We start from the raw sequence: 18,382 nt of genomic DNA on the forward strand, positions 1-18,382 counted from the left end.
TCAGACGCTGAGCAGCAGGGCTGCAGAGGACACGCCGTGCCCGCGGTGCAGCGCGCACGGAGCGGGACAGCTGCGCAACTCCACGGCTCTTGCGCGCCACTTGAGCGCAGATGGATCTGACACCAGAGCGCATTTAGCGGCTTTCAACTTCTACCTCCCTCCCTTCCTTCCTTCCTCCCTTCCTTCCTTCCTCCCTTCCTTCCTTCCTTCCTTCCTCCTCCTCCATCCCATGAAGCCGGACCGGCCGTCTCTTGCTGCGGTCGCGCGTCATGGCTCCGGCGGATATCTACGCGTCCACCCTGTCGCCGGCCATGGACATCGGAGCAGGTTGTTACCTGCTGGTCGTGGGTAAGTCCTCCTCCTCCTCCTCCTCCTCCTCCCCCCCCCCCTCCTCCTCCTCGACTCCTAGTATTGCAAAGTCGTTTGGTGTGTTTCCCGGTTGCGCAACGGCAGGAACTTACCTTGGAAGCTGGATTGACCTCCTCTGCTCTCCAGTGTCCTTCACCGGGTGGGGGTTTGTAGGAGGGGGGTGCAGAAACTTCTCCAGTCCTGTTTAAACTGTCAAAGCAAAATTCACATTTGCTGATTTTTTTTGGGGTGAGATGATTGTTTATAGAGCAGCTGAGACAGGTGTGTGTGAGAGTGTGTGTGTGTGGCTGACTTGTTCTTGAGGAGGTCACTTCAGGCCGGTTGCAGAAGGGCCACGCTTGGGTTGCACAGGTGGCGCCGCCTGTCCAGATCCTCTTGGAGCCTCTACAAAACATTTTGGGTGCGAGAAGGAAATGTCGCTTAAGATTGGACTGTGGATTTCATGGGGAACATTTGAACAAGGTTCCATTATTCTTTTCCTGTAGTTCCTCCAGCAAACGCGTGCATTGACCAAAAACTACATTTCCCACAATTCACGCCCATCAATGACAATTTCAACAAGGGGGAATTGAGAAATACAAATGACCCCTAAAATGTCCAGGGAAAGAAAAGTTGATGAAGATGGAAGAAAGACGGGAATATGTAACATTTTGGATTTGGATGAGACATGAATTCAGAGAAATTTAACATGAAGGTGTAGTTACATTTAATTACATTTATACTATTATCATTTTCATGGGGCCCTTTCAGGGCGACCATGATGCTGATGTGTCCCTCTGTAAAAATGACTTTAACACCGCTGCTACTGCTCAAGAATTTTCAATCATTACTTATTAATGGATATTAGATGAAGATCTTTATCCCACTAAAGATAAGAATATTTAACACGAAGATGAAACATTACTAAGATAAAGTAGTCCTTTATTAATCTGGCAGCAGGAAAATTCCCGTTGCCAACAGCAGCAAGGACGACTTAACAAGTAAGCGCTGAAGGCAGGCGTCACTTGCACCAAATTAAATACATAATTTCCAGCGGCGTTAACTCTACCGGCTTAGCTTTAGTTAACTGTATCTTTGCGGCGACTGTGCAAATGGTAATGTGCACGTTTGATAACAAAGAGTCGTTGTCAGAAATGTTAACATGCTAAAAGGGGACACACTGATACCTCAAAGGTTTTTTTTTTTTTACATTTTTTAAATGTTTTTATTTGCAATAACGAACGCCCCCAGACCTTGTGACTAAAAGCCTCAGATAAATCTAAAGATACGTTTGTCTTCCCTCAAGAAACAAGGGAACAAAAGAAAAATCCGCATTTCTCTTCTGTGATCTGCTGTCATATAAAAGCTCACATTGTTAAATCTTTTAAATACATTAGACACACCGCAGTCATGAGGTCAGCAGGTAGTCAGAGGGGGAAGAAAACACAACATGTAAAGTCAGTCACCATGGTTTCCACGACCCTGCTGGGGTTTCTTCTTGACCTTTTGATGTCAATACAACTCCCGCTAGAATTTCAAAGGCTGGAAACATTTGCGTCGTGTACTTTTCATAACAAGATTAACTTACTGATGGATTGAAAATCAAAGAAAATGGGAGAGAGAGCCAACAAATTCAAATCCTTTCGATGGACATTCGAATGCTTTGCTCCGAAATCAGGAAGTGCTAACACACAATGAATGATGACGAAATAGCATTTAACGAAAAAACGATCAATAAAAGCCATGGGTAAATTCCAACCCTCCCCCCAAAATAAACAGAAAGGGAGGAACAATTTTAGACATTTACCGATATCTAGTTTTTGTTTTCTAAAATGCACAGGTGAAATTGAAAGTGTCTGAAAAGACAGGACACCTCAGGAGCTGTACCTTCCCAAAGGTCTTCTCCCCATAATCAGAATAAGGTACTCGCTGTACAATCGCCTGTTCTTTATATTCTACCCATTACTAACCTAATTAATGAAGCACAGTACACGAGATATTGCTCACCCTGTCAGTCTTTCACCTATGAATATAATTCGTCTCTGATAACCTCATTTGTGGCAAATGAAAAGGTGCGGTGAATAACAGGCACGTCAGGTGGCTCCTGTAATTAAATATTTCCCAAGTGGCTTCTAACCCGTGCAGCGTGTCAGCCATCGCCAGCGTCTCCCTCAGCAATTACCACCAATGTGTGAAAAATATGGAAAATATGTCTTCGCCACGGCGAGCTATGTCACCAGGTACCAGAAAGGCAGCGGGAGCGCAGAGGAGTCCCGTAATGACCCGATCTTTGTTCGCCACGAGGTCTTCGGCTCCTTGCGCGACGTCTTCTGTCCAATTAATACCTCGTCTCACCTCTTGAGTGCGTGGGATGTACTCGCTCCTTGTTAGCCACCAAAACCGGCCGTTACGTCAGCGCTTCCTGCGGCTGCCCTGGTCATCAGGGTGAAGGAAGCCTCTCCTCAGATACTCCGCCAGACATGACAGCTGTCACCGCTAAGGTGGAGATAAAGCATGTGAGTGAACATGCCGAGGTGTGTTACATTCTAAGCTTACTATCTGGCTTTTCAATGAGCATTTGGGACAAATCTTCCCTCTGGTACCTTTTGCCGGCTTATTTTTAGACATTTCATCCAGTGCGCACAAATTACACAGGGGATTTCTCCGATTTGTTTTCGGGAACTTGAATTTGAGCAAATCTTTAAACGGTTTTAAAAAGACAATACAACCAGGTAACCCCTGGAAAAAATGAAACGTTATGAGAAAAAAAAAAAGTTAGGTTTCTAGGATTATAGGCAGATGCTAATAGGATTCATCTGATATCAATACTTTTAAATACGCAAGTGTAAAGCAAATAAAATTAAAAGAAAGAAAAGCTTTGAGTCTGGATGGAATTGTCCGTGTTCATCGGTCACTGGATGCAGAAACAGATCTCATTTATCACCATGACATGAACATCCCCAGACGTTTACAAGACAAGATCAGGACCTCATTCAGCTTTCCTGGTCAAAACAAACATTAGATTCCAGCATGTCAACACAAAAACAGCCTTTGTCACCTTGTACAAGGTCGAAGCTGTTGTTTCTTAATCAGCGTGACGGTGATTATAGTGAAATGCAGGAGGTCATTGCCTTTAGAGGCCTCAGGGAATCAAGTGGTAATTTCTGGACACTCAAAATGTGAAAGTCTCTTTTCTATCTATATGGAAAACCCATCTATGTGGGTTGAATTAGAAGAAAAAATTTGCCAACGTTTCACAACATCCAGTTACTTTCAGCACAGCATCAGCGAAATGTGTCCTCTGCATTTAAATCCTCGGGGTCGAACCATGAGCAGGAACGGAGCCGGGAGGCGCCCAGGAACCGAACCAAACAGCAGGATATTCATTTGCCAAACTGTTCCCTTTTGGTTGGTAGTGGGGTGATTGTACTTTGAGTGGGACTTGGCAAAACTGACGTTCCGTTATCAGAATTGCCATTCAGGATAGAATCTTAAACTTCAAAAGACCTCGTATTTGTCTCGGTAATATCTTGAAAGGATGTACGTTCAACTCAGGTGAGCTGAAAAAGTGATTTGGAAAAGACGGTTCACAGAATTCTTTGATAGGATTCAGTTTAGACGCTTAGAAATTGTCCCTTTTACTGCGGCACTGAGAGACATCCTGGGTCTTCTTGCTTTGGAGACAGCAAAGCCCGCCATAGGTTTGAAAGAAATTTGAGTTTATTCATAAACACATAATGAAAATACTGTTTGAAAACTTTTATGGCAGCTTTTGACCTTTTTGTTTGCAATATGAAGTCAGGCAGTGGGACCAAATGCACTCTTGTTGTTCAAGATTCTGTAGCATAAGGCAGTGGTCCCCAAACCTCGGTCTCCAAACTCGCTGGCTCATTTTTTTTTGAGACCTTCTGGATCTTATTTTGAAAAACGCCTGTTTCCGCCTTCCCCTAACTGTTTTGATTATTAAACACCCGCACCTCAAACTGATCCACTGAAACACTTTCATGCATAAAACTGGTGGCTGGTACAAAAAAGGTTGGGGACCGCTGGCATAAATAATTCAGACGCCCCCCAGAACACGGTAGCCTTTGAGGTTTGTGACAAATTAATTTTGTACCACATGGATTAACGATCTTGAGGCGAGCAAAACATGATATTCAATTTGACACAAAAATACAATGACTTGAGAAAATAGAATGCTGTGAAAACAGAGTGCTAAAATACTATGAACTCTTGACTTCTGGGCTGTGGCTATTGGCAGACATGACATCCAAATGAATTCAAATTCAACAACCATAAACCCACATTGATACTCATGAGAATGTTTTAAAGCCCCCGTACGCCTCGGCAGCTGTTACACCATAATACGCTGCTCAAAAAAAATAAATGAAATGCTAAAATAACACATGCTAGATCTGAATGAATGACATATTCTCATTAAAATACTTTTTTCTTTACACGGTTCAATGTGCTGACAACAAAATCGCCAATCAAAAATGATCAATGGAAATCAGACGTATGAACCCATGGAGGTCTGGACTCCAAATCAAAGTGTAATGATCCAACTGTGATTAAATGTGCTTAAAATGAATAAGGGTGGCTTTTAGAGTGGACAGTTTGATTTCACACAAGTGCGATTGACTTGGGAGTCACACTGTGTTGTTTAAGTGTTCCCTTAATAGTTTTGAGTTGAACAGAAATAAACAAATATAGTGACTTTTTATTGGAGCTGCCGGGCAAGAGGTCGAGTAGAAGACCGAGGAGAAGATTTATGGACGTAGTGAGAGGATACGAAGAGAGTTGGTTTGAGAGAGGAAGATACGGAGAATATGGTTAGATAGAGAATTGATTCACTGTGACAAACCCTAAAGGAAAAAGACGAAAGAAGAAAAAGAGACTTTTATCACTCTCTAAAGCTGGACGTCTTCTGCTCCATGACGAGGTGCGGCGCTGGCATGCTAACATCGCTAAGATTAGCATGCTTACATCGCTAAGATTAGCATGCTAACATCGCTAAGATTAGTACGTTAACATCGCTAAGATTAGCATGCTAAAATCGCTAAGATTAGCATGCTTACATCGCTAAGATTAGCATGCTAACATTGCTAAGATTAGCATGCTAACATCGCTAAGATTAGCATGCTAATATCGCTAAGATTACGCTAACGAACGGTTCGCGTCAAGTTGCAGAAACACGACCCCTGTAGTAAAAAATAAAACCACCTCTGTTAAATCACCAAAAAATTCATCATTTCTGACCACGTTCGGGAATATTTGAGGAATATGTTAGCGTTAATGACTATTTCACGCGACGATGAGCGGCCGCTGCTTTCCCCGTCCGTCAGGTCCGCGCACGAGGAAACCGGAAGTAGACCGCTATGCCACCGGGAGCGATAAAACTGATGCGGCGAAACAGCGCCACCTAGCGGCGGGTGTGCAGCTTTGGGAGCTGCAGCAACCTCAGCAATCTGAAAAAGATTTGTTAAAAGTACAAATAACATTGTTGTCATCTTAAGCTTATTTCTAACGATTCATCTACGGTTCTTAAAAAAAAAAACTCTTTGCTTGAATTCTAGATTTTTTTTTCACGCAAATGTCCCCTAAACCATAAAAATTCCTGTTTAAACTGCTTATTCCACTGTGACCGTTCTCTCAACGAATCATCACTCTAAATCGAAATTATTTCTTCAAAAAAGGCTTTTGTGCGTTAGTCCTCCTGCTTTGGTTTATTTCAAGGACAAATACTTCCCTTGTCCATTCAAAATTGAACCGAATGATGTGTATTCACTTGATCTCCTTTCAAGCCTCAAAACATTTACTGATTGAAAACCGCTATATAAATGTTGGATCGCTTGTGCCACCCTATTTCATCCCTAACAAATAATCTGCGCTAAAATAAAAATAAAAAGCGTATTGATTATGAGCCAGTCATCTGCAGCCGAGGAGCCGATGAAGGAACACTTTGCAGACGTAGTGGGCGAACATCTGCCTTTTTCCTTTTTCTCACGTAATCCTTCTCTAATCAATAAGATGCCATTAGACCGGTGTGGCGCCGAGGGAGGACTGAGGTGAGAAAGATACCTACGGCCATTTCATGAGGTCGCGGCTGCGCTCAGAATTTGTCACGCACAGGCTGTCATATTTATAAAAATAAAAAGCTTAATTTCCGTCATGCGCTCTTTGGCTCACCTTTTAATATTCTACTGCAAAAAACCTCAGACCGAGCGGTAATTACGCCGCTCAAGGATTTATTAATTGGAGTTGGTGGTCTGGCAGGCTTCGACGTAGGAACGAATTCAAAGGAAAACATTGTGAATTTCACAGACCCTCCCTGGTTACCGCGGCCTCTCGAAGAGAAACTCAGTTCCCTGAATAAGTGATGGATGAATCATGTGTTTTTAATAAAGAGCCAAGAAATGAGTTATAGAGAATAAATGATTAGAATCGCCGCGCGGGCCGGCTTCGTGTTCATCGGTTGCACGTCGGCACGAATCAAGATATCCTTGTGTATTCTGGAGAAGATTGTAGGAGCAACTATCATTTTGAATCCCCCCCCCAGGGGCATTTATATAGCGACTCCGTGCAATATGAATGCACCGTTAGGCCTTGGCGTCCACGGAGAGATGGCGTGGCCCTCGGCACAGATTTTTAATATTCACCGACGATGAAATGAAGAAATTAGCCAGTATGCAGGGAAAGGTCTCATTTTCTTTCTCGCCGACGTGCAACCCTGCAGTCTGGACGGCGGCGACGCCTCTCCGCGTCATTGCGAGTGACCTCTGAGTCACGTTACAAGTCACCGGGAGTTAAGAGACAAAAGTCCGGTTTATAGCAAAAAGTCAACTTTATTGTCCTACTGCCGTACGTTCACACATAGAGGGCACTGGAACAGCGTTAATCCAAGACCCACCGTGCAAACGTTTTAATTCCTCTTCCCTCAGCCGCAGGGAATCTTCAATCTTTGTAGTTACTGCTAACAGCTATGACAATTTATATTTCCTTGTATTTCTTATTCTTCCTCCTTTCCACTATTATCTATTACTGTTATGTTTTTACTTGAAACTCTGGCACAACAATTTCCTTCGGGATTAATCAAGTTGTTCTCATCTCATCTCATCTCATCTCAAAAGTAGCAAAAATTAAAAATATTTTGTCACGGAGAGCGATAACAACGACAAGTTATGCCGCGGTAGATATTGCTGCCTATTAATTTTTTTTTTTTTTTTTTTTTGTGCTATCTCCTGTCTTGCCCTTTTATTTATATTTATACTCATATTTATCTCCATTTTTTTTTGATATTTTCACTATTACGCTGCTGTGACAAAGGAATTTCCCCGATGGGGATCAATAAAGTTTATCTTATCTCATATGGAAGGGCTTGATGTTTAAAGTATCAGGAGTGCTAAGGTGCAGTTACATCAACAGTGCATTTTCATTTTTCATCACTATGCCGACATAGTACCAGATCATATTTACTTTGACCAGAGGCTGATTAATAAGCATTTATTCAAATCCACGCAGAGCGATGAATAATGCGGCGTATTGATGTGATTATAAGGGCAGCGCCGTGAGTGTTTGCACCGGAAGCTTCTAAACCCCTGGCGTAAATAATTTCGAATGTGCGTCGTTGTTCACCTTCTCTCTGATCCGGCACAATATATTTATTTTTGTTATTATTGCCCCGTCACCCCCAGTCGCCTTCTGCCTATGCAGAGTCTCCGGCCGAGCGGCTGCACGCTTCTGGAAGGAAAGCAAACACCAAACACACCCGCAATTGTTTCGCCCCGTTCGGCACTTTGAAAATAACATTTCAACTACTTTAAGGTACGATCTGTGGTTTGGGTTCTCTGGTGAAAGAGTGATAGTTTGTTTTCTTACACGCTTCGTTTATTTATTTTACCTCTGGCAGCCTCTCCGCCTTATCAGCTGCTGTTCACATGGGTCGCCGTCGCATTGATGCGAACGGCGCCACTCACAAATCCTGTGATTTCATTCAACAAAAGCTCAATTATATGCACGAGTGTGTGTGTATATATTAATACACACACACACTGTATATATTAATAGATATAGAGGGAGAGGGCGAATGGTTGTGTGTCTCTATGGGACTGATGGCGACCGGTTTGCAGGATAAGCAGTCCAGATCATGAATGAATGAATGAATGAATGAATGAACGAATGAATATCAGGATGAAACCAGATGAAAACAGACGTCTAATTCAAATGTGAAAGCAGAGTTCAGAGCAAAATCACCAGCTTAGAAACAGCTTCTTCCCGAAAGCTGTAATACTTCTGAACTCAAGCCGTGCGCTGTAAACTCTCCCTCTCTCTCTCTCTCACACACACACACACACACACTCTATCGACCTGCACTACATACACTTTAAACAATCAAGGTGCAATAATTCACTAAAATAGGTGGAATAGGATGAAAAATGCCTCCGAAGCATATTGCTCACAGCAGCATTAAAAGCTATTGTACAATTGTTTAAAATATATGGATTCAACAAGTATGGGACATTTACCAGATGCAGTAAATAATATATTTATGAAGACTATCTTTACTAAACCGTGGGCTCCTGCCATTTCTTTTCTGATATGATAAGTTTTGATAGAAGCATCATATTGTTTTGGATGACGTTTGTGCAGTGTTTTTTTTTTTGTTTTTTTTTTTTGTTTTGTTTTATTTTTTTATTTTTTGTAATTTTTTTTTCACCCCTCCCATTTTATTTCTCACCCCTGATATTTCATGTCATGACATGATCATGTCATTTCATTATATGTGGTCCATGTAACTGTCGTTGATGTAGAGAAAAACTAACAAAATAAAAGAGGTGCAATAATAAAACAAGCTACTTCCTTGCTTCACATGTAAATGTAGCGCTAACAGGGCTAACAGGGCTAACAGAGCTAACAGGGCTAACAGGGCTAACAGGGCTAACAGAGCTAACAGGGCTAACAGGGCTAACAGGGCTAACAGGGCTAACGTCAGCCGCTCTAACTTGTTTACATATTCGCATTTTGCTCGTTTTTCTTTTAGCTCTTCTATTTATTTATTTTTCTATAATAAAAGTTCCTTGAAATCTCCCGCGTGCTTCTCCCTTCTGGAGGAGGAAGCTGTTCTTTGCGGCCGTCGACTAGAAAGCCACCCCCCCCCCCCCCCCCCCCCAGAAGTTGTGTTCATTATAAATATTCACTCGCACACCTTTGTGTTTCCACCCCCCGTTTCCTCTCCCCTCAGCCGTGCTCTCAATTATAGGAAACCTGCTGGTCCTCATTACGGCGTTCAAAAGGTCATCGAGGATGAAGCCCCCGGAGCTGCTGAGCGTGAATCTCGCCGTGACGGACCTGGGCGCCGCCGTCACCATGTACCCTCTGGCCGTGGCCTCGGCCTGGAACCACCACTGGCTGGGAGGAGACACCACCTGCGTGTATTACGGCCTGGCCGGGTTCTTCTTCGGCATCACCAGCATCACGAACCTGACCATCTTGGCCATCGTGCGCTTCGTGGTGTCCCTGGACCTGCAGTCTCCCAGTGAGCGCCGCCTCCGTCTGACCCGTCTCGCGCCAGCTAACTCCACGCCCTCTTTCCCTGCGTCCATCAATGTCCTCCCTGGTCTCCAAACCTCAGCATCCTCCCACCACCCCTCCTCGGTCCGAGTCCAAAACCATCCCCTTCTCCTTTCTCCGCTCACATGTGTCGACCCTCTCCGTCCTCCTCCGGCGTCTCTAAACCGCAAACATGGCCGCCCCGCCCTCCTCTTCCGCCTCTCCACCCGTTCCAAGCCTGTTTCTTCACCTCTTCTCCACCTGAAACCCCCTCATCTTGTCAGAAACTCATGCGTCTGCAAACGCGCCCCCCTGCGGGGCCGCACAGTCGGATCAAATTCATGCGCTAATTAGCGCAGAGACAAACAGACGACGACAACAACAAGAGAAACGCCTTTTCGCAACGAGACGCCTTTCCGAGTTGATTTCGTTTTACGTATTTATCCGCCGGGTCGAGTGACGTCTGGAAAGATTGTCGAATCGGGTCCCCTGCGCGGCAGGTAGCGTTAGCATGAGAGGCTAATTCGAATGTGAGCGTCACATTAAATCGTGCCGAAACGCTCGAAAAATGGTAAAAAACACCACGACATCCTGGAGGCGTTCGCTTTCACGCACCTGAGCGATCAATGACGCTAAAAGGGGAGTGAAAGGAAATTGTGCACGGCTTCGTGCGCGGTATTTCTCCCGAGATGTTCACGGATCTCGAGAAGACGCGGCTTTCTTCCCCCTTCCTTTTGTCCCCGAAGAGCCGTGACATTTCGCGGTCTTCACCGTCGCTCCGCGGCCTCAGAACGATATAATATGATTTTCTCTAAATTGTCCCGCCTCCGAAAACGTTTTCTTTTCCTTTCTGTCGGCACGCCGCTCACTCCGTCCCGCTCCCCGCCCTCTCCGCAGGGGAGAAGATCAGCTGGAGGAACGTGAAGATGCTGTGCGCGTTGACGTGGCTGTACGCGCTGCTCTGGTCTCTGCTCCCCATCCTGGGCTGGGGTCGCTACGGCCCCGAGCCCTTCGGCCTGTCCTGCTCCCTCGCCTGGGGCCAGATGAAGGAGAAGGGCTTCTCCTTCGTCTTGACCATGTTCTCCTTCAACCTGGCCATCCCCTCCTTCATCATCATCATCTGCTATTTCGGCATCGCCATCAAGCTTTATCTCACCTACAAGAAGTCCATCAGCAGTCAGCGGGTCCACAACATTGTCAAGCTCCACCGGAGGCTGCTGACGGTAAGTTTCACTGGGTTTCCTCTGGAGGGAGTCTTCAAGTTCTCCACGCGTCTGCTCGGGGTTCCTTTGCAGGAGGTTCTTTCCACGGTCGCCGGAATAAATCGATGCGCGTTGGTGTTCACGTCCTCTCTGATCCAGCACTTTAATGTTAAGCGCTCCATAAATATACGGCGCTCAAAAAAATAAAGGGAACACTTAAAAAACACATCCTAGATCTAAATGAATGAAATATTCTTATGAAATACTTTGCTCTTTACACAGTTGAATGTGCTGACAACAAAATCACACAAAAATGATCAATGGAAATCAATTGTATCAACCCATGGAGGTCTGGATTAGGAATCACACTCAAAATGAAAGTGTAAAAACAAACTCCAGGCTGATCCAACTTTGATGTAATGTCCTTAAAACAAGTCCAAATGAATCTGTGTTGCTTCCTGAGTGGACACTATGATGTCACACAAGTGGGATTGACTTGGAGTTACATTGTGTTGTTCAAGTGTTCCCTTTATTTTTTTGAGCAGTATATATTTGGTTATGTAGCACTTCTCTAACCCGGTTCAGAGGTCGGCGCCGTGGGTCGAGAATTATTCCCATGTGTGGTAAAATGTATTCACCCCTTCTTGAAAAAATACCACTTATAGAAACATTAAAGAAAAATAAACCCCCCAGTTGCAGGCTTGATGGACGCTGAAGAACGAGGGGGCCGAAAAAAAACATACGGGCCCGTTACTTTGGTTGGTACGAGGACAAAAAAAAAAAAAGAGAGGCGAATTCGCCCTCTTTAAGCAGAGTCCGTTAGCCAAATGAAGCGAAGTACTCGCGCTTGGCGCAGAATCAATGTCAGTGTTCTGAAGTCCAGCTCCAGGCTTTTCGGGGTCACCTGGAGCGCTAGCCGAGCTGCCGTGTGTAGCGAGCCAGTTAGCTTAGCTCGCTAACTAACACGACGGCCAAGTCTTCACAGTTCTCCAGTCCAGTCACTATAGCAGGTTCAGTGTTTACATCAAGAAGAACCCGAACTTTTCCAATCCAGAAAGTCCTCAACCTACCGAACTCCTGCCCCCCGGCCAACTGGAAACAGAAAAACTGACAAGATGATTCAACACCCAATCACAAATAGTAAAAGAAACACTAAATGTCCCGAGGGTTATAGTTATTATCGTCACCGTCCTGGAGCTGCCAGGCAGGAGGTCTGGAGGAAGACCAAAGAGAAGATTTGTGGACGTCGTGAGAGAGGATATGAAGGTAGTTGGTGTGAAAGAGGAGGATCCAGAGACTAAGGTGAGATGGAGAAGGTTGACTCGCTGTGGCGACGCCTGAAGGGAAAAGCCGAAAGAAGAAGAAGAAGAAGAAGAAGAAGGTTATTGTCGTCACAGTCCACATTGCCGGTCGTGAGTCGGACTCGGACCTGGGCGGCCCTTTGTTGACCATTCGGTTTGTTACGTTTACAGACAGAATTTCTCCGGAAGGATCCGCAGGAATCAGGTCTCTGCTTCTTGTGGATGATGTGGTTCCTCCAAACCTGAAACCGGTTTCCGGTCCGACGTGGTGAAGAAGAAGCTGAGCCAAAGGGCGAAGCTCTCAATTTACCGGTCGATCCCCGTTCCCACCCTCACCTGCGGTCAAGAACCAGATCTCGGATACAAGCGGCCGAAATGAGTTTCCTCGAGGTGGCTGGACTTTGAGATGGGATGGGAGGTTTGGAGTAGAGTCGCCGCTCCTCTGCATGGAGAGGGGTCACATGACCCCTGAAGATGGACGGATGGATGGATGGATGGATAGACGGACGGATGGACGGATAGACGGACGAATGGATGGACGAATGGATAGACGGACGAATGGATGGACGAATGGATTGATGGATGGACGGACGGATGGATGGATGGACGGACTGATGGACGGATGGATGGACGGATAGACAGACGGATGGATGGACGAATGGATTGATGGATGGACAGATGGATGGATGGATGGACGGATAGACAGACGGATGGATGGACGGACAGATGGATGGACGAATGGATGGATGGATAGACGGACGGATGGATGGACGGATGGATTGATGGATGGATGGATGGATGGATGGACGGATGGATGGATGGACGGCTAGACGGACGGATGGACGGATAGACGGACGGATGGATTGATGGATGGACGGAGGAATGGATGGATGGATGGATTAGTCACATGGATCCCTCACACCTTTTGACGATGCAGAGTCTCCAATCAAGCAAGCGCATGGTTCTGGAGGGAAATGGAGACCCTTCTGGGAAAGGTCTCGGTCTGCAGCAGGATCTCCAGGTTTACTAGAAACAGTAACAGTGACGAAAAGACAGAAGGCAGAACTAGAGGTTGCAGAGATGAAGATGTTGAGGTTCTCTTTGGGAGTGACCAGGATGGAGAGGATCAGGAATGAGTCCATCAGAGGAACAGCACATGTTAGATGTTTTGAAGGTCAGAGAAGCCAGACTGAGATGGTTGGGTCATGGACGGAGGAGGGATAGAGAATGTATTGGTAGACGGATGCTGGAATTGGAGGTCTAGAGGAAGACCAAGGGGAAGATGGATGGATGTAGTGAGAGAGGATGTGAAGGTAGTTGGTGTGAGAGAGGAGGATCCAAAGAGGCTTAGATGGAGAAAGTTGACTCGCTGTGATGACCGAAAGAAGAATATTAAATTAAATATATACACATATATATATATAAATACACACACACGCATATATATGTATATATCTTTTTATTTTATTTTTTAATTTTATCTTTTTTTTTTATTAATATTGTTTTTATTTATTTATTTATTTATTTATTTATTTTTTATCCTTTGATATTCACAATTTGTTGCTGCTCCCTCAATTGCCCGTCAGGTACAAATACAAATTTATTCTGATTCTACTCTGAGCAGAGGCTGTTCCTCCGACCCTCTGCATGAAGTTTCAATGCCATTTTTTTTAGTCATTTCTCGACGTTTCGGGTGCAAATGAAGCACATCAAGTATTTCCAACGGTACAGGACGTGAGACGGGGGAAACCATCTAGGCAGCTTAATATACGGCGCTCAAAAAAATAAAGGGAACACTTAAAAAACACATCCTAGATCTAAATGAATGAAATATTCTTATGAAATACTTTGCTCTTTACACAGTTGAATGTGCTGACAACAAAATCACACAAAAATGATCAATGGAAATCAATTGTATCAACCCACGGAGGTCTGGATTAGGACTCACACTCCAAATTAAAGTGTAAAAACAAACTCCAGGCTGATCCAACTTTGATGTAATGTCCTTAAAACAAGTCCAAATGAATCTGTGTTGCTTCCTGAGTGGACACTATGATGTCACACAAGTGGGATTGACTTGGAGTTACATTGTGCTGTTCAAGTGTTCCCTTTATTTTTTTGAGCAGTATATATGGAAACCGTCCGGAGGTCACGGCCGATGCGAATGGAGATATGATTATCACTGCGTCATTGTCGTCAATCTGAGCGGTTCGAACAGGAAAAAAAACGTCCGCTGTGTCTTATACGCCGCGACGAATAGATGCAATCTGCAAATTTTGGGACAAAGAATTTCTTCATCTGTCGCGCTTAAACAAGCAAAAAGCTCTCGCCGTCCCTGAAATGCATTTCCGACTCACGCCGTCCTGCCTCTTCCGTCCCGCAGATCGCCGTCCTGATCAGCGTTGGCTTCCTGAGCTGCTGGGCTCCGTACGGTCTCGTAAGCCTGTGGTCCATCTTCCGGGACAGCAGCACCATCCCGCCCGAAGTCACCCTGCTGCCGTGCATGTTCGCTAAGAGCTCCACCGTCTACAACCCCCTCATCTATTACATCTTCAGCCAGAGCTTCAAAAGGGAGATAAAGCAGCTGCGTTGGATGTGTCCCGGCTCCAAACAGTGCCGGGTCGCCAACGACGACAATGACATTTACATGGTCGGCACCAACGAGAAGAGCCGGGGAGCCGCTCGCTCCTCTTTGCCGGACATCATGGAGTCAAAGATCGTGACTCTGGCCTGAGAAACCTGCACTTCGGGAGGAAAGGTCTTTCAGCAGCACTCTAATGTTGTCCACAAACATCTTAGAACTATATATATATATATATATATATATATGTATATAGTGATATATTTTCAAAAGGAAGAAATTGCTATATTATGGTTTAATGAAAATGAATCCTTGGAGAGTTCTCTGACAGCGCGGACGTCAGCGGCGACCGGAGTCATAAAGACGTCGGCCTCCGTGTAATATTTACGAATATTCCGTGAAATGAGCGACAGTTGGACGCTGGACCGCCACGTGAACACGGGGGTCAAGCGAAGGTCACGTCGACAACAAAGAGGCCGGACGACGCCGGTTCCATGCGGTTCCCCCGTCGCCTCGACGAGTCCAACAAATTCGGTCGAAATGAGACGGCGTGTATTGGAAATAACTTTTGCTTCTTTTAATTGTGTCTTTTTTTCCAGCTCCAAACTCTTGGACGGGCGAAGTCAGTCTGTTCGCGTCGGCTCGTACAGTTCAGGAGCAAAAAGCGAGAGCGCGGGTTCGGGACGGCTTGCCTCGTGACTCACGTCCGGACTCCACAAACAATACAGAGAGAAAAATAAATATGTCAAAAAAAAAAAAAAGAAAAAAAAGTGGCTTCTTCCCTGTCGCATCCATCCGGCCTTCTGTGGAATTTTCACAAAATTCAGCTGGGCCTTATTTTTTTTTTTTGTACGATCCCCGCACCGTTTCCCTTGACTACCGCATCTTAATTGCGGAACCGAATTCTGGAAATTCCCAGATGAGAGCGCACAAAAGTCCGCCGGCAATAGATGAACAGTTTCCGGGGGACCCGGACTTTTTGTTCCTGTGGTGTTTGTCTGGCTTGTGTCTTATTCTTTCAAGGTTTGTCTCCGTTCCCTTGCCTGGTTTGGACGAAGCCTCCACACGGAGACAACGGGCGACGAAACATCCGGATTAGCGCCGAGCAGGTATATTCCGCTCTTCGGCTGCTTCCCCCGATACGTCGCCGTCTCCTCGACCCCAAGCGGAGGCGTTCACAAAAACGACGACAACGCCGCCCGAGTGGCTGCCGGGCTGTGAGGTCATCGCCTACAAGGTTGCAGGGACTTAACCCTTTTTGACTTCAAATCCTAAACCTGGATCTTCTGGAAGCCTTAATTAGCCAAAAAACATGTCAAAAACCCTGAAATAACAAGACAAGGAACGGTGAGGGCTTCAGTGTACCTTCCCACGGTATGCTCCATCTCAGAAGACATCTGAGGACCGCTGAGAAGTTCTGGGTACATCCTAATGTTGCTCAGACTCGCTCATAAATAGCTTCTTTCTTCTTCTTCTTCTTCTCCTTTGGTCTTTTCCCTCCAGGGTCTCCACAGGGAATCCACCTTCTCCATCTATTCTCTGGATCCTCCTCTCTCACACCGACTACCTTCATATTCTCTCACTACGTCCATAAATATTCTCTTTGGTCTTCCTCCAGACCTCCAATTCCAGCATCCGTCTACCAATATAATTCTCATAATATTCACTCTCCCTCCTCTGTCCATGACCCGAACATCTCAGACCTTCTCTTCAAAACATCTAGCACGTGTCGTCCCTCTGATGGACTCATTCCTGATCCTCTCCATCCTGGTTGCTCCCAAAGAGAACCTCAACATCTTCATCTCTGCCACCTCCAGCTCTGCCTCCTGTCTTTTACTCATTTTTTCTGTTTGTAGATCATCTCACCACCTTTCCTTACATTCTGGCTGATGTTCTTCTATCTCTTCGTTCCCCTGACAATTTCCTCCCGACATTCCGCCCCGCTTGAACCCGTTTCTTTACCACTTTTTCCACATTCTCTGTTGCTCTGGACTGTTGACCCTAAGTACTTGCGCTCTGGCCTGAAATAGCTTCCTCGTTGATTTATTCATTCTTTACACCGCTTATCCTGCACCCAGGATCAGGGGCCGCCGGAGGCTTTCCGAGAGGTGGAGTTCACCCTGGACCGATCGCAGTTTTTGGACTGTGGGAGGAAAGCGGAGAACCAGGAGGAACCCCACGCAGATCTTGTTGGTGCGAGGCAGAAGGGCTAATCCGATGCGCCACTGTGACGCCCCAAATAGCCGACTATGACTTGCAAGTAAATAGATGGAGTGCAACCACTGTGACCTAGAAACCAGAGAGAAAGACTGGCATTTTCCTTCGTCTGAACGCGACTCACACACAAAGCGGCGTTTTGTGGACGGCGGATTTTGTTTTGAAATGAAAAAAAAAAAAAATCGGTTCGACGACAAGCTCTTTTGAGCGAAGGTTTGTCGTCACTGCTTTTGTTTATCCTGAAAATATACATTCCTTCATGGGGGAAAAGAAAAATAAAATTTAAGCGGACGGATCGGCAGAAATGAAAAGACATTCTTCATCCGCTGACTCGGAAGCCGAGGGAGGGGCGACGCCTCGCCGTGACGGATGGCGTATCGTTAAAAATCGATAAAACGACACGGGGAAAACTACAATGCCTCCGTATTTGTCATCTGGCGGAATCCAATTCTCTGAAAATCTAAAAGCCTTGACGCCTGATGGAGACTTGAAGATGTCGGACGACGGACCTCGTTGCTCGTCGCAATAAGCACTGTGACCCGATCGGAAAATCGATAGCTTAGCTAACGGGGTAATTTGTACATTTCGCGACACGCTCCTGCCAAGGTTTACACATGTATGTGATTCGGGTGTTTTTTGTCGTTTATTCACTGTTAAAAAGCAAAATTCATCATTTTCCTGGAAAGCCCAGTGTACAGCAGGGTTCACTGCAACTACACAAAAAACTAAAATTCAAAAGTTTGGAGTTTTGAGGTGGGCCTGTTCCTGTGACTAAACCTGTTTCTTATTTTGCTGCGTCCAAGTTTTCCACGTATTTTCACCTGCGATCAAACGAATCCACCTGCGCTGATCTTCACTAAGTCAATTTCACTGTGTTGTCCTTTTTTTCCTATTTATTTAACGTTGCCATATTGAAGTTGTTTTGTTTGAAACTACAAAGAAAAAGTGAGCCATACACTGAACGAGGAGTTGATTTAGGCAGAAAATAATCATTTTTGTCAAAAAAAAAAAAAAAAAAAGAGGGAGGTGACGATAAACCAGGTGACGATATTTATTTGTTCCTGCTGTAGTTTGTGATTCTTTTTTTTTTTTTTTTTGTGCGTTTGGAGCCAAGAATGCTGGGTGTATTGGTGTGTAAAATCGATTCATCACGAATAAACACTGACTGGATTCGGACGAGGGGT

The 18,382-nt window shown here is 45.2% G+C and overlaps 1 protein-coding gene across 1 annotated transcript; it reads left to right on the top strand.

Moving 5' to 3' along the window:
• The first annotated feature begins 226 nt into the window (after positions 1 to 226).
• Positions 227 to 18,195, top strand: opn8b (opsin 8, group member b). The gene is made up of 4 exons (XM_086167413.1): positions 227 to 348; positions 9,590 to 9,883; positions 10,795 to 11,120; positions 14,784 to 18,195. Exons 1-4 carry the CDS (start codon positions 270 to 272, stop codon positions 15,132 to 15,134), a joined length of 1,050 nt encoding a protein of 349 aa, XP_086023539.1. The 5' UTR covers positions 227 to 269; the 3' UTR covers positions 15,135 to 18,195.
• The last annotated feature ends 187 nt before the right edge of the window (positions 18,196 to 18,382 follow it).

This window comes from Fistularia commersonii, chromosome 20, assembly GCF_037954325.1.
Source record: "Fistularia commersonii isolate RoL2024-O1a breed Wild chromosome 20, RoL_Fcom_v1.0, whole genome shotgun sequence".
In the NCBI taxonomy this organism is placed as follows: Eukaryota; Metazoa; Chordata; class Actinopteri; order Syngnathiformes; family Fistulariidae; genus Fistularia; species Fistularia commersonii.

Coding starts and splice junctions, on each gene's coding strand:
- opn8b (XM_086167413.1), top strand. CDS start 270: ATGGCTCCGGCGGATATCTACGCGTCCACCCTGTCGCCGGCCATGGAC. Junction 349..9,589: donor TTGTTACCTGCTGGTCGTGG/GTAAGTCCTCCT, acceptor CTCTCCCCTCAG/CCGTGCTCTCAATTATAGGA. Junction 9,884..10,794: donor CCTGGACCTGCAGTCTCCCA/GTGAGCGCCGCC, acceptor CCCTCTCCGCAG/GGGAGAAGATCAGCTGGAGG.